General features: G+C 37.3%; 1 protein-coding gene across 3 annotated transcripts in view; it reads left to right on the top strand.

Moving 5' to 3' along the window:
* LOC149209632 (alpha,alpha-trehalose-phosphate synthase [UDP-forming] 1-like) overlaps window positions 1–13,605 on the top strand; it is a 232,362-nt gene that overhangs the window by 53,346 nt on the left and 165,411 nt on the right. For all 3 annotated transcript variants that reach the window (XM_089396424.1, XM_089396422.1, XM_089396423.1), the window contains exons 4-6: window positions 55–169; window positions 391–492; window positions 8,890–9,040. In XM_089396424.1, coding sequence (XP_089252550.1) covers window positions 55–169; window positions 391–492; window positions 8,890–9,040 — 368 coding nt within the window. The remainder of the gene's footprint in view (window positions 1–54; window positions 170–390; window positions 493–8,889; window positions 9,041–13,605) is intronic.

The following is a 13,605-nucleotide window of genomic DNA, read 5'->3' as shown; positions in this document are numbered from 1 at the left end:
AACTGTAAGTATTCATTTTTTTCAAGTGTTGACTCTTTGCTTTGATTGTGTCAGTTTCCATACTTATGATTATGCAAGACATTTTGTAAGTGCATGCACACGGATTCTTGGTTTGGAAGGAACCCCAGAAGGGGTTGAGGACCAAGGGAAGCTGACCCGTGTTGCTGCGGTATTCACTACAGCCGATTGCTCTGCTTTAAAGATAGTCATCTGTAATTGTTTGCAAATCCATCTTTATTTCATCTTTATATGTGTTATTCTTTACTTGTGTACTTGAGTACAACTTAATTTTGTAGGTCATCATTTAAAGTTTTACATCGATTTGCGATATGATTTACAAGCTATCTAATTGATTTCCATCTGCCCATCTGGGCTTTACTGCAATTACAGTTTCCAATAGGTATTGACTCGGAGCGGTTCATTAAAGCACTAGAGTTGCCTGAAGTGAAAAGGCATATAAAAGAGCTAAAAGAAAGATTTTCTGGTAGAAAGGTAAGCTATAATTTTATTTTCTCTTCATTCTTGATATTGTCTCCTCCATCACTCTTTCAGTATGTTAATTTTGAGGAGAACATGGTTGGACAGGTAGAATTAGCCATTTAAAAGGCCAGAAGTTCAGAACTTGATCATATTAAACCACATCCATTTGATTCGTACATTCAAACATTTCATAAAACTGTAGATAGTAAAAACAACAGTGATTACAACAAAATGTTCATTTAAAATTGGATAGGTTTGTGGCTTAGTGTAACGAACAAAGTTTGTACGTACATAAGTTAAATACTCCAAAACACTTGGAATATGAAGACGTCCATTGAGTGTGTATATATATATATATGAATGAATGAAGAATATGGCTGGTTACATGTTAGGTCCCTATACTACTAGTCTAACCCCTTATTGTTTTTAGGTTGTCTGCCTCTTCATACACAGGTCATTTAGACCGATTTGCGGACTTAGGACAGATACGAGAATAAACCATTTCCTAAGGGAACCATTCATGGGGACCTCTACACACGAATTCGCATTCCTTATTGTTAACATGAGCAGGTTATTAACATAGTGACCAGATATACCAACGGGTCAGTACAAATAATTATTCACTAACAGAGAATGCCATCTCTTCATGCTCAGGTAGTCTTAGGATTTCTTTCAAGCTCAGAATATCCACAAGAATGAACCATTCCATACATATTTACACATGAAAATGACATTCCTTACTCATGCAGGGAAACAACATTCCTCAACATTAACATAGCATTATTTCAACACAATGAACAAAGACATAATAATCACAAGCACAAAACATAAGAGTATACATATCTTATAAGAAATCTAGCAACTGAGAGTGGGACTCTAACTCTCCACCCAACTAGAGACAAGCTACAACCATAGTTACTTGTAGTTGTCACCCCCAAGCCAGATTCCAGTGCTTGAGGTTGAGTGCTTCTAAGAGGAAAATTAACCAATTTTAATAGCTGAAACAAGATGTCACAGGGTTAATTTGCCTTCACCCACAAGCTACACAAGTTTCCACTTAGTCTTCCAGACTTTACAAACATAAATAACACCTATGCCAGGATACCACAATACAAAGAGTTTCAACTAACTTTCAGGAGAAGAGAGTCCACATCAAGGGAACATTCATTAGTGGATGAGCTACTGATGGGTAAGGAGATCACTTCTCTAGGTAGTTCATAAGGGAGTCATGCACCAGAGCTTCAGCCCCAAGACAACTCTTGGTGGTTCATCAGCCCTCACAAGTACTTGAGTGTCTTTTCCCAATTTAGTAGGTTCATCAATCCACAAGCTTCTGTTGATTTCTATAACATCGGATGTGCCCTTGCCTCGAGATTTTGCAGAGAGGCTAAGACACATGCATTCTCCAATACCCATAAATCGTTTGGGAAAATTCCACCTAGAGATGATTTAATTAAAATAATTAACTTTTTAAAATGGTTACCTAAGTCTAAACTTAGGAAATATGGTTAATTAAAGGGTATTAATTAAATCAGGTGTGAATATTCTAGAAGAAGACGAGGATCAACTCCTAGTTAATCTTAGCCTTTGATTATGTTTTGATCTTGGCCGTTGGTGCTCCAATGAGAGATTATAAGGAGGAGTTCAATGGGCACTTGGAGAACACAGTTGTGTAGTTCGATTTTGTTGGAATGTCGATTTCCTGAGTAGCAACTATGAGTTGCCGAAAGTGACTTAGTAAAGTCAAAGCAGTGAGAGAGGAGCAGGGATAGTAGATCAGAGGAGAGTTTTCCAAATCCGTGGAGTGTAAGGCAAAGAAGACAAAGAGAGGTTCAGAGAGGCAGCGCAGAGCTTTAGAGTGAGTCTGAGATTTAGCTAGGAAAGTCGAATTTCAGGGCTAGAAGCCGAGGTGTGAGACCGGAGGGCGAGAGGATCGAAGTTCCAACCAGTAGGAGATCAAAGGAGGAGGTGACGTAGAGCCCAGAGACTATGACGCAGATCTGCGTACGCCGATGCAGAAGTTGCGCAGAGGCAGCGTGGGGCCCTCCATCCAGAGCCTGGATCAGATTCAGATCACTAGTAACAGTGTGAAATTTTTCTCACTATGTCCTTGTCAGTGTTTCTCTGTATCAGATTGCCAGTTTGGGCATTTAACGATTTGTACTCTGATTATTACTGCATAATAAATAAAACCCTCGGCTGCTGCACCAGTTTTCACATTGGGTTTTTCCGGGGACATTTGTCCATAAACAACTGTGTATATGTGTGTGTTTATTTCTCTCCGGTGCAGTATTTAGCAATGTAACAGGAATCGGCGAGTACTCGCGATTCAAAATCTGATCGCCCGTGAAACGATTCGAGTCGAAACTCTGCGAGTCAAATCGCGTTGACCGAGTTTGACTCGTGGTCCACGCGAGTTTGACTCGCGAGTCTGCCGATTTTTTCGATTTTGCCGAGTCCCGCCAGTTTTGGGTTTAGGGTTTTCGCTTGGGTTTATCGGTCCACCGTCGACACCGCAGAGCTATCCCTGGATTCCATACATTGCAGAGTCGACGCCGCAGAGCTATTCCATACACCGACGCCGCAGAGCCATTCCATACACCGGATTGTTGACAATGCATACAACGCAGAGCCGCAGAGGCATTCCGGATTGTTGACATACACCGCAGAGCCGCAGAGGCCTTCCGGATTGTTGACATACACCGCAGAGCCGCATTCAACGCCGCAGAGTCGGATTGTTGACAACTTGACATACCCCTGTGTGAGGTAACCTGCGTGAGGTATTCAAAAGCAATGCAGTATTTACTAATTATTATAAGGCAACGTTCATTAGCCCAAATCCGATAAATGCCTCTACAGATATTTTGCAAAGATGCAAAAATGTTTTAGTTGTAAGGGAATAGTGAGTCCAGAAAAATGATTCATAATTGGTTTGATCGGAAGAAACCCAATCCTAGATGAGCATAGTAGCCATGTAAAATCTGAGGAATGTGTTGTGTTGGTATGATTATTGCTAGTTTGAAGACATGAAGTTGTTTGTGAAGACAAATTTGCAACTGACAGATGTGTATTTCTTCACATAGCCCTCTGGTATTATCAAGCAAATGATGAACCATCCATTATGGGTATGTCCAAACTTAAAATAGTGTTCTAGAATCCAAACAAGGCTAAGGTTTATTAACTTTATTTGAATTTTGATAACAATGGAAGACTCCTGAGTCCAAACTCATGATGAAATCAAATTTTCCTGACTTTATGTCCGATGGGCAAGGAAATTCAAATACCCTAGCACAAATCAGAAAGGACTTTCAAAAGCAATCCGACAAGTTAGTAGCAGGAACAATCTTATCCAATTTAGTTGACTGTAGTAGATGTTCAGTCCAAGAAGCTGTTTGAAAAACAACATTCAAATTGTAAACTACAGAGACATCACCCTAGGACTTGAAGCCATAATAATTGTGAATGTAACAAATATGGTGATTTAGCAGCAGAAGCTTCAAGCAACCTCAACCAACTTACCTGACTCTGGTAGATGATCTGTTCATAAAGCTGTTGGAAAAACAATGTTCAAGATTATAAATTGCAGAGACATTACCCAAAGAATTGAAACAAAAATAATTCTGAATGTAACAAACATGGTACAAAAGGATTTTATAATAACAGTTAGATTCAAAGAGTTTATGCAAAGCAATTCAAGATGATGCCACAAAGTTACAAACACACTTGGGCAAGCTCAGTAACCGGAATGAGAACTCTGCACCTTCTATATCAACCAGATTGTAGCAAGTGCTGCTCAATATTAGAATACTGCTCCATAAAAGTGATCCTCACTCGCCTTTTGCATAGTCTCTATAATATATATGTTTACTGACATTTGTCTCCATTTGATTTTTTAGATTTCTAGCATATTTTAAATTTTTGGATCATTTTTAAATTTAATTTTTTATTGTCTTTCACAGGAGCCAGAAATTAAATAGAAGCCATGACTCAAAATCTTAACAAAAGCCACAAATTAAACACAAGTCCAAAACAACAACAATGCCGAGGGAGAAGGACTTTGCTTGGGCTTATTGTGACAAGATCCCCGGAGACCCTAGGCTCCTTTGTAAATTTTGCAAAGCGAAATGTAGTGGAGGCATTTATAGAATCAAGTTCCAGCTTGCACAAATACTTGGCCATGATATAGGGCTTTGCAACAAGGTTGACGATAATGTCAAACACCAAGCAACCTTGGCCATTTATATGTTGAGTCAGCAAAATGCCAAGAAAGCAAAGCAAAATAGTGAAATAGCAACTCTTGGAGTTGATGGTTTTTCTACCACTACCCCCTTGTCACCTCGCTCTATTGAATCCTTAATGCCGTTCCCAAGTTTCCCACACATGCCTCCAAGTCCAAGTCAAACTCAAGGCCAAATGAGTCCTTCCTTCAACACTGGAGGTGGAAACATAAACACCTTTTTTGCTACCCACACAAAACTCGATTCCCAACCTACCTTGGATGCCACTGGTTGGAAAAAAAAATATCCATAGTCAGGCAAGGAAGGCCATTGCTAACTTTTGGTACTATTCTGACATACCTTTCCACTGTGCTAGAAGTCCTTATTGGCAAGCTATGATTGATCCAGTTGCTATTGTAGGTACAGGGTTCAAAGGCCCTACATCAGAGAGCCTTAGGACAGATTTGTTGTTGAAGATGTCATGCTTGTGCTAGCTGAGTTTCATTCATCATGGGTAGAAACAGGGTGCACCATCATGAGTGATCAGGGTCTCGCAGGCACAATGTTTCTCAAATCAGTGGATGCTATAGACAAGGTTAAGACTGCCCAACTTATCTGTGAAATGATGGAGGAAGTCATTCAAGAAGTGGGAGAAGAACATGTTGTACAAATTGTCACCGATAATGCAACTAATTATATGGTTGCTGGTAGACTTTTTGAGATTAGGCACCCCACTATTTTTTGGACCTCTTGTGCTGCCCATTGCATAGATTTAATGCTTGAGGACATTGGTAAGCTTCATTGGATACATGAGGTTGTGGAGAAGGCAAAATCCATAACCAAATACTTCTACAACCACACTATTGTCCTAAACATGATGGGAAGATACACTGAAGGTAAAGAAATTGTTCGACTTGCAGTGACTAGATTTGCAACAAATTTCATATTTTTGCAATTTGTGGTTGAGCAAAAGATAAATCTGAAGAGGATGTTCTTGGGACCTGAGTGGATGGCATCTAAACATTCCAAGGCCCTTAAAGGCATCAAAATTGTTGCACTTATGTTTAACGATGGTTTCTGGAAAGATGCAGAAGAGATTATTGCTGTGACGGAGTCCCTTGTTAGAGTTCTTAGGTACTTCAAGTCTTTTAACTTTTTCATTTTTAAAATTTCGTTTCAAGCTTCTTTTTATTTACAATGTTTCATATTTCTTTAAATTTGAATGCTTGAACTTTCAGGATAGTTGATGGTGACAAACCCACTATGGGTTACATTTATGAGGCGATGGATCTCGCAAAGGAGGCCATCAAAAGAAGATATGGGGATGATGAGACAAAGTATATGCCTCTTTGGGACATTATAGATGCACATTGGGATAGGCAATTGCATTCCCCCTTACATGCTGCTGGGTACTTCTTAAACCCACAATATTTTTATGATAAGAGCAAATTTAATGAGGTTGGGGAGGTTGGCAGAGGACTTATGCATGGAAAGGTGCTTCCTTGATCCAGAACATCAAAGTCGTGTCTTTTCCCAACTACAAGATTATAGGGCGCCATCTAAATTGTTTGCCTATACCAGTGCTATAAGACAAAGGTCTAAGATGTTGCCAGGTACCCAGCGTGAAGGCTTCATCAATTCATTAAATTTGTTTAAACTTTATTTTGTATGTTACATGTTTTATTAAATTTTCTTGTCTTTTTAAGTTTTTACTATTTAGTACTTCTACTCACAAACCCTTACCACTTGCTAGGTCTTTGGTGGCAAAACTTTGGTAGTGATACGCCAGATTTGAAGAGATTTGCCATTCGAATCCTAAACCAAGCATGTAGTGCTTCAGGTTGTGAACGCAACTGGAGCATGTTTGAGAAAATACATTCTAAGAAGTGCAACTGATTGACACAAAAACGCTTGAGTGACCTTGTATTTGTCCATTACAATCTACGACTTCGCAAAAAACAAATACTAGGTGAGACTCGAGAGCTTGAATTTGAAGGTTTCATAATCTAGTTCGTACTTTAAAGTTCAAACTTCAAACTTCAAAGTGAAACTTTAATTCACATTTCAATGTATCATGATAATGACAGGTTTGGATCATTAACCAATCGACCTTGAAGAGATAGATTTGCACACTACAAATGTGGCAGACTGGGTCCAATTAGAGGAGGCTCCTCTTTTAAGCCTTCATGACTTGGAGAACTTTGAGAGTCAAGCAAGCGAAGGAGTGGAAGGAATTGCTTCTAGTTCTCACTCTTAAGAGTCTTAGACTCTTAGTTGCTGATTTTTTTTTTATTAGTATGCAGTTTTTTGTAAACTTTTAGAAGCATATGCTTCTAAGTTCTGGTTCTATGTACTATGTAGTCACTGGTTAAAACTCAGGAGTCAAAACTCAGTGCTTTGGATCATGTTTGGACTTATGACATGAGATACTTATTCATTCATGATATTTTGGACATCTATTGATATTATGCATTGTTTGGACATGCCTTTACCGAATATTAATGAAAAATGTTTTTTTTTTTTGTAATTCAATATATGTGTATATTTTTATTTAATGAATTCAGTGATTTCTTGCCGACTTTTTGCCGATTTTTTCCCGATCCGATTAAAACTCTTAGCTCTTTTGCCTCGCCGATTTATTGCCGATTCCTAGTCTGGTAACATTGATATTTAGTTTCCGCAGTATTTTATTTTGTGTAGGCTGCAGGGTATGTATTCAATATTTGCTGTAGAAAACTGCAAGTAATTTGTTCAAGTAATTTAACAAATAGGAGAAATATCATTAGTTTGTTGCAATAGGAATCGGGCCACCGATTTTTCACAGCTTCCAGTGGGTTCTTCAGTGTTCAGGCAAGCCATTGCTCTATATAATGTTTTCACCCAGCGAGCCTCTTTTTGAGGGTTCCTTAGCTGGTTCACTTTCTCCAGAGCTCGATCCTTATGGTCTTGATCGTTCTTCTCTGTCTGTTCTCCTCCTCCCTTTGAGGAATTTTTCTTCCAGTGTTTACCACTGTTCCCTTTCTCCACAGCGCAAGCGTGAGAGAAGAAGTAGAGTGCGCCCTACTACGTATGCACTCTCAATGCCTTTTCCTTACTGCCACTGCGTGAGAGAATGAGAGTGTCCCCTCTCCCCTCTCCCTCCGACTTGGTTTCGTGCTCCTAATAGATCAACCCTCTATCATTTTCCGAGGTTCCACATAGTGAATGCCTGGACAGTGCAACCCGTTCCTTCCTTAATGTTTTGCCCTCTGTTGCTTGCTTTTATAGTCAACAGACTCATGGGCCTGCCCTTGTCTTTTTAGTTAAATTTATTGCACATTCAACCCATTAAACTTCTCAGCCAACACATGGATGATGCATTTATAATCACCAATTCCTCAAGCAATCTTCCTCCCCAAGCAACTGGAATTCCTGTCCCTTTCTCTCAACATTTTTAAATAATTACAACTATTTATATTGAGGGAATATTAACCAGGGGATATCACACACTTCCTAAACTGATGGTTGTGTTAAGCATTGCAAAGCTTAATCACATGTAATATGACTCTCAATTTACAAAGATCTTCCTATATCCATTTCCTAGGCTACTCTTTAGTCCACGGTTCTAAAATATACAAGAGTGGGGAGGACAAGTTCTCTTTGCATTTCTCCATAGAGCGATCCACATACATACACAGCACCAAAGCGAGCATGGCATAAGTGGACATATGGCTACTTCCTTTGTTATTTTATTTCTATGCATTCAAGAATCAATACTATTTCCTACCAGAGGAACTGCCTAGAGTTATTTTCCGTTCTGTCATATACTTGCTTATGGTGGGAAGTGTTTGATGAGGTTCTTTAAACAGTCTTTGTTCGAAGACATGCATTTATGGGTTGTGATATGAAATACCACTATGAGCTAGCTATTAGGACATGTGACTATCTGACGAGACATGTGTAAAGAGTCCTGTCACTTTTCACACACAAATTTCTTTTTATTAAATATTTTTGGTCATTGTAGAATCCTAGTAAAATGCAAAATACTGCCATTCTCAGGGAAATGATCTACATCATGTTTAATTATTGCTGCTGCTATTTGGTTCTACCATAAAATTTGTTAGCTGAATTCATGAAGTCGATTTTTTGGAACATACTCTCTCATCATTCGATATGGAAAGCTTATTAATGTTCATTTTCCATAAAATAACAGGTTATGTTAGGCGTTGATCGGTTAGATATGATCAAAGGAATTCCACAAAAGATTCTAGCATTTGAGAAGTTCCTAGAAGAGAATGAGCAATGGCGGGATAAAGTGGTATTGGTCCAGATAGCTGTACCAACAAGAACAGATGTTCCAGAATGTATGTTCATTTTCTTAACTAATACTTGTCTCTAGAATTTTTATTTTGGAATTTGGATTTCGCAAGTGTGTTTGGTTATCTACAGAGGGAAAAAGTTAAAACCCATATTATCATAAATTTGTTTAGGTTTGTGCTTGGACTTCATGAATATCAGATAATTTTGAAGTTTGAGGAACATTTTTCCTTGTATCAAAATCACCCACGTGGATAAAAAACGTGAGTAAATACGTGTCCATAAGACAGAATAATTCTTCCAATTGCTATAAACTATACAAAAGATTACACTCTTAAAAGGTTTTGGTATACACACTGTAAATACTAGTTGCAATTAAAATTTTAATTGTGATTTAGAATAGCATGCATTATGACTGTAGGGGAATTTTAAGGTTCATTTCCAGTTGCATGAATTTTGTTATTTCAATTTTCTAGTATTGAGTACCAAATGTGATATGGAGATAGGTCATCACTAATAGGCTTAGACTCGGCAAAAGTGGATATCAGTAAGTTAGATGCTATCTAGCTTGGTATTAAAGCTTACGTCTGACGCATTGCCTTTTGATCATTTCAAATGTTTCCCAGTGTGGTTGTTTTGTGATTCTAAGATTTCACCGATTGTATTTGCTTGTTAAGCTCCATTAGCTCCCATGGCCAGCTTAAAGCTATTAACATCTTATGTCCAAGCATTAAATTCCATAATGTAAAAAGTTAAAAACAGATGTGTGAAGGTGTTGCAGTTTAAAATTTATATTTTTAATATTATTCAAGTGTTGCCAATAGGAGCAGTTGGTAGATTGCAAGTAAAAATTAACAATTACCAATTCTACAAATTTATCAACTAATCTTACAAAGGATGGCAGATCTCCAAACAAACTTCTAAGGTAGTTGGGGGATTTTCTCCTTTGTACTTATTGAATTCCATGTATCATTGTTGTTGAGATCTATGTGTTGCCATTTTTTATGTATGATGTATTTCTTTCTTCGAGTTACATATCCATACATGCTTATCTTTTGCTTGTACCACTTGTACATTCTCTGATAACCCTCACAACTTGATTGGGAAATTGATAGAGTCCACCAATGATGTCGATAGAGTGTGAGAAAGTATATGAAGGAAAGAAAATACCCGATGTGCTTTGAAGGGAGAAGTTAGATGTTGACAATTGCTTCTAGACAATGCTGTTGACAGTCATAAGAACTTATAATGGGCTTGATATTTTGGATATGGGGATGTTTGATAGAAGACATTCATATTAGGGATGATGGAAGTGACTGAAACTATGGCAAAAAAGGAATTTAAGTGAGGTATATGAGATGCCAAAAAAAAATTAAAAGGTTGTCTGAAAGATTAATGATGTTGGAGTTATAGGCACTGCTTGAAGGTGTCTAAGAAGTCAATGTTAATATATGTATATTATCATTGTTGTTGTGTAGGACTACACAACTGTTATAGCTCATGCCTAATTTTTTCATTTATCAGAAGTTAATATAAACTGCATCTCTTATATTCTGTCTTTATCTCTCTCAAGTTACTTGGGAGGTTGGTGTATATTATTTTGTCTCAGTTTTCCTTTTTGCTATCCTCATTGTATGTGTCCATCCTTCATTGTTTCCACCTTCCTTTTTGTTATTTGTGTATTGATTGGTAGAAAAAAAGAGCATATTTATATTATATTCACAACAAAATTACTGAACTAATATCAAAATTCCACCTCCCCTTGCCCCTTCTCCCACTGCATCCCCTGGCACAAAACCACCTATAGCATCAAGATTGGCTCATTTTTCATTGTATATGCTAACTAGAGTAGGTGTAGGAAGATTAAGTCTTTAAAAGACGTTGGAGTAGAAAATAAAACTCTCTATTATGAGCATTTCTTTCATGTATTTGGCCATTGTTGGCTTGTGCCTTACTTGTAAAGCCAATTTTGATTAAGTCGTGATAAGTTTGGATGTGGTGTTTGAGGATGAGACTTAGACCACGCCCTCCCCCCACATGCCACTGTTACTGATGTGATTAGTAAGGTTGCTAAGGTCCTAGCAACCTATTGGATGGGCACACACAAGGCAGGGATCCATTGTCACCTCGGCCCAAGCCCCCGCAGTTTAGACCCAACAACTTCCTAAATGATCAAGGGAGGAGTTTCAAATATAACCCCAAATAATCCAACGTAAGATCAGTACCTTAAATGGGGGTCGTTTGGAGTGGAGGTGTTAATTTTCCCGGAATTCTCTAGCTGGTTTTTAATGTCACTGTACAATAGAAAACTAAATAGGGATTTAGAAGTACCAATACAGAAAATATGAAGTGTAACCAGTCGATTTTGGTTTGCAGAATTTACTCTAACCAAATATCATAATATGTAATTATATTTCAGTTTGGACCACTGGTTTGAGACTTATGGGTCAAGACTCAAAATAGCTTGCTGTTCTGTAAAATTAAACTGTAAAGTTTGCATAAAAACAGGAGCATCAACTTGTTAGGCCCAAATCAGCCACCCTATTAGTGTCTAAGCACTCCCAAATTTTATTTATGAGGGTGGAGAGGATTGAGGATCAAATTTCTAACAATTTGGATTTTTATTTTTTTATTTTTTTCAGAAATTTGGGTGAAACCCTGTTGGACAAAATGGCCCAAGAATTTCTAGATCTAAAAATAAATGTTTAATATAGATGAAAATGAATTAAACTCAACTCTATATAGTGAAATAAGTAATATTAGCCAAAAGGGAGTTAACTGCGGGACTTTTGATGTGTGAGTCTGTGACTTCCTTGGGAAAAGCATTGAAATCCCTGTCTTTGTTATAGATCTTGTATGCTACAGCCAACAAACTTTTGTATGTGTAAGGAAAATTTACAAGATACAAATGTAAAATGTGCAATAAACAATTCTTGTACCTATCCTTCATTAGATCTAACAATTTTGATCAATTTCTCCAAGGCAAAGCTTGCTAATAGAATAAATGAATGAAGAAACTAGTAAGAAAATAAATCCTATACTAATGCTGAAAAGGAAAAAGATTTTGGGTTTTTAGAGAAAAATGTTTGTTGAGTTTATACATGTGCCCAACTTATCTCACCCTTGCGAGAATGTGAAATCAAAACCTTCTTAAGTCGATGAAGCTTGATAAATCGAGGGAGTGAGTTTGGTCTTAAAGAGAAGTCACCCCCTTCAATATGGTATCTTTGATCTTCGGATCATGTGTAAGGATGGATACAAAATCTTAAACGATTAGAAGCTCCCCTTTGGAATGGTCTGGTCACTTAGATTGACCCACTTGCAAACAAAAAGGCCAAGCAGGGTTTCAATTTGAGATCATTTTGACCTGGTTTGACATTTGATCACTGTCTGATCTTATCATTGTTCACCTGGCTTCTTTCGGTCACAATTCTGCACTTAATGAACTGTGGATGCTCTAGCATACATAACTTGGTTGAGTTTCTGCCATTACAAACAGTATTTCTTTGGATTGGCTTAATGATGATGAGTAATCTGTGATGCCATTCGTTTTAATCCTCTTTGATGCAAATTGAACACTTGTGGATTGTTCATTGAGCAAGAATCACTTTCCATTTTGCACACATTTATGTTTGAATAACCATTTTTTCTCTAAGTTGAGCACATCTTGTGCTTGTTCATGATAATTTGACTTTTTTTTTCACACATGCTTAAAGCTTGCCTTTTTAATCCTCTAGAGTGGATAGTATCATTGACAAAGTCTTTTGTCGAGCCAAGCTAGAAGTGCTTCCCTTATTCACTACACAATCTAACTTAGCTTGAACTCTAGAAACACCCTCTTTAGGTCAGGAACCCATTCTTCAGTCTTAAAGAAAGAGACATGACCCTGAAGGTGATAGTGGGTGGCTTTCCTTTTAGTTTCCTGTTGGCTCTCCTACGCAAGGAAGTACTTCCCTTTTAGCAAGAGATTGCATCACAACATAGTATGTAGTTATTAGCTAGTGTAGTATATATTTCTTAATTCTTAGGGCAAAAGTAAAGGTCATGGTAATGCATTTAGAAAATAATTCATTCTTATAAGATAGAATGATCAATTACAAACATGCATTTTCTTCATAATGTAAGTATAAAGGTGAATAATTTGTAGTATATTTATGTAGTGACTTAATTGGCTATATTACAATATAAATGGTGGATTTTATATAGTAGTAGAAGTTGTTGATTTTAGTAAGTGTGAGGTGAAGAGGTAGGGAATAACCACTAGACTGAATATCCATAAAACCTTTAACTAGGTAGAGTGGTGAAATAATTCTTGCCAGCAAAAGTGAAACTATTATTTGAGGAGTACAAGATGATGCGTAATCATTACATTAAGAGTTGAATATAACTATGATTAAGACAATTTCTTGGAAAACATAATGACATTTATATAGACTACTAACATTGAACCCTATGAGTTGAATGTAACTATGATTAAGACAATTTCTTGTTTATTTCTTGGTTGACCTTCTATGGAAAACACGATTAGATATGTATATAATATTAATACTGAACAATTATGTTAGAGTTAAATTTATGTAAGTATTTACGTGCAAAGCATAGTAGTATCATA

Source organism: Pinus tabuliformis, chromosome 1_2, assembly GCF_031772625.1.
Source record: "Pinus tabuliformis cultivar Carrire ecotype Pingquan chromosome 1_2, CPIR1, whole genome shotgun sequence".
Taxonomy (NCBI): Eukaryota; Viridiplantae; Streptophyta; class Pinopsida; order Pinales; family Pinaceae; genus Pinus; species Pinus tabuliformis.
This window is presented reverse-complemented; position numbering and strand designations above follow the sequence as displayed.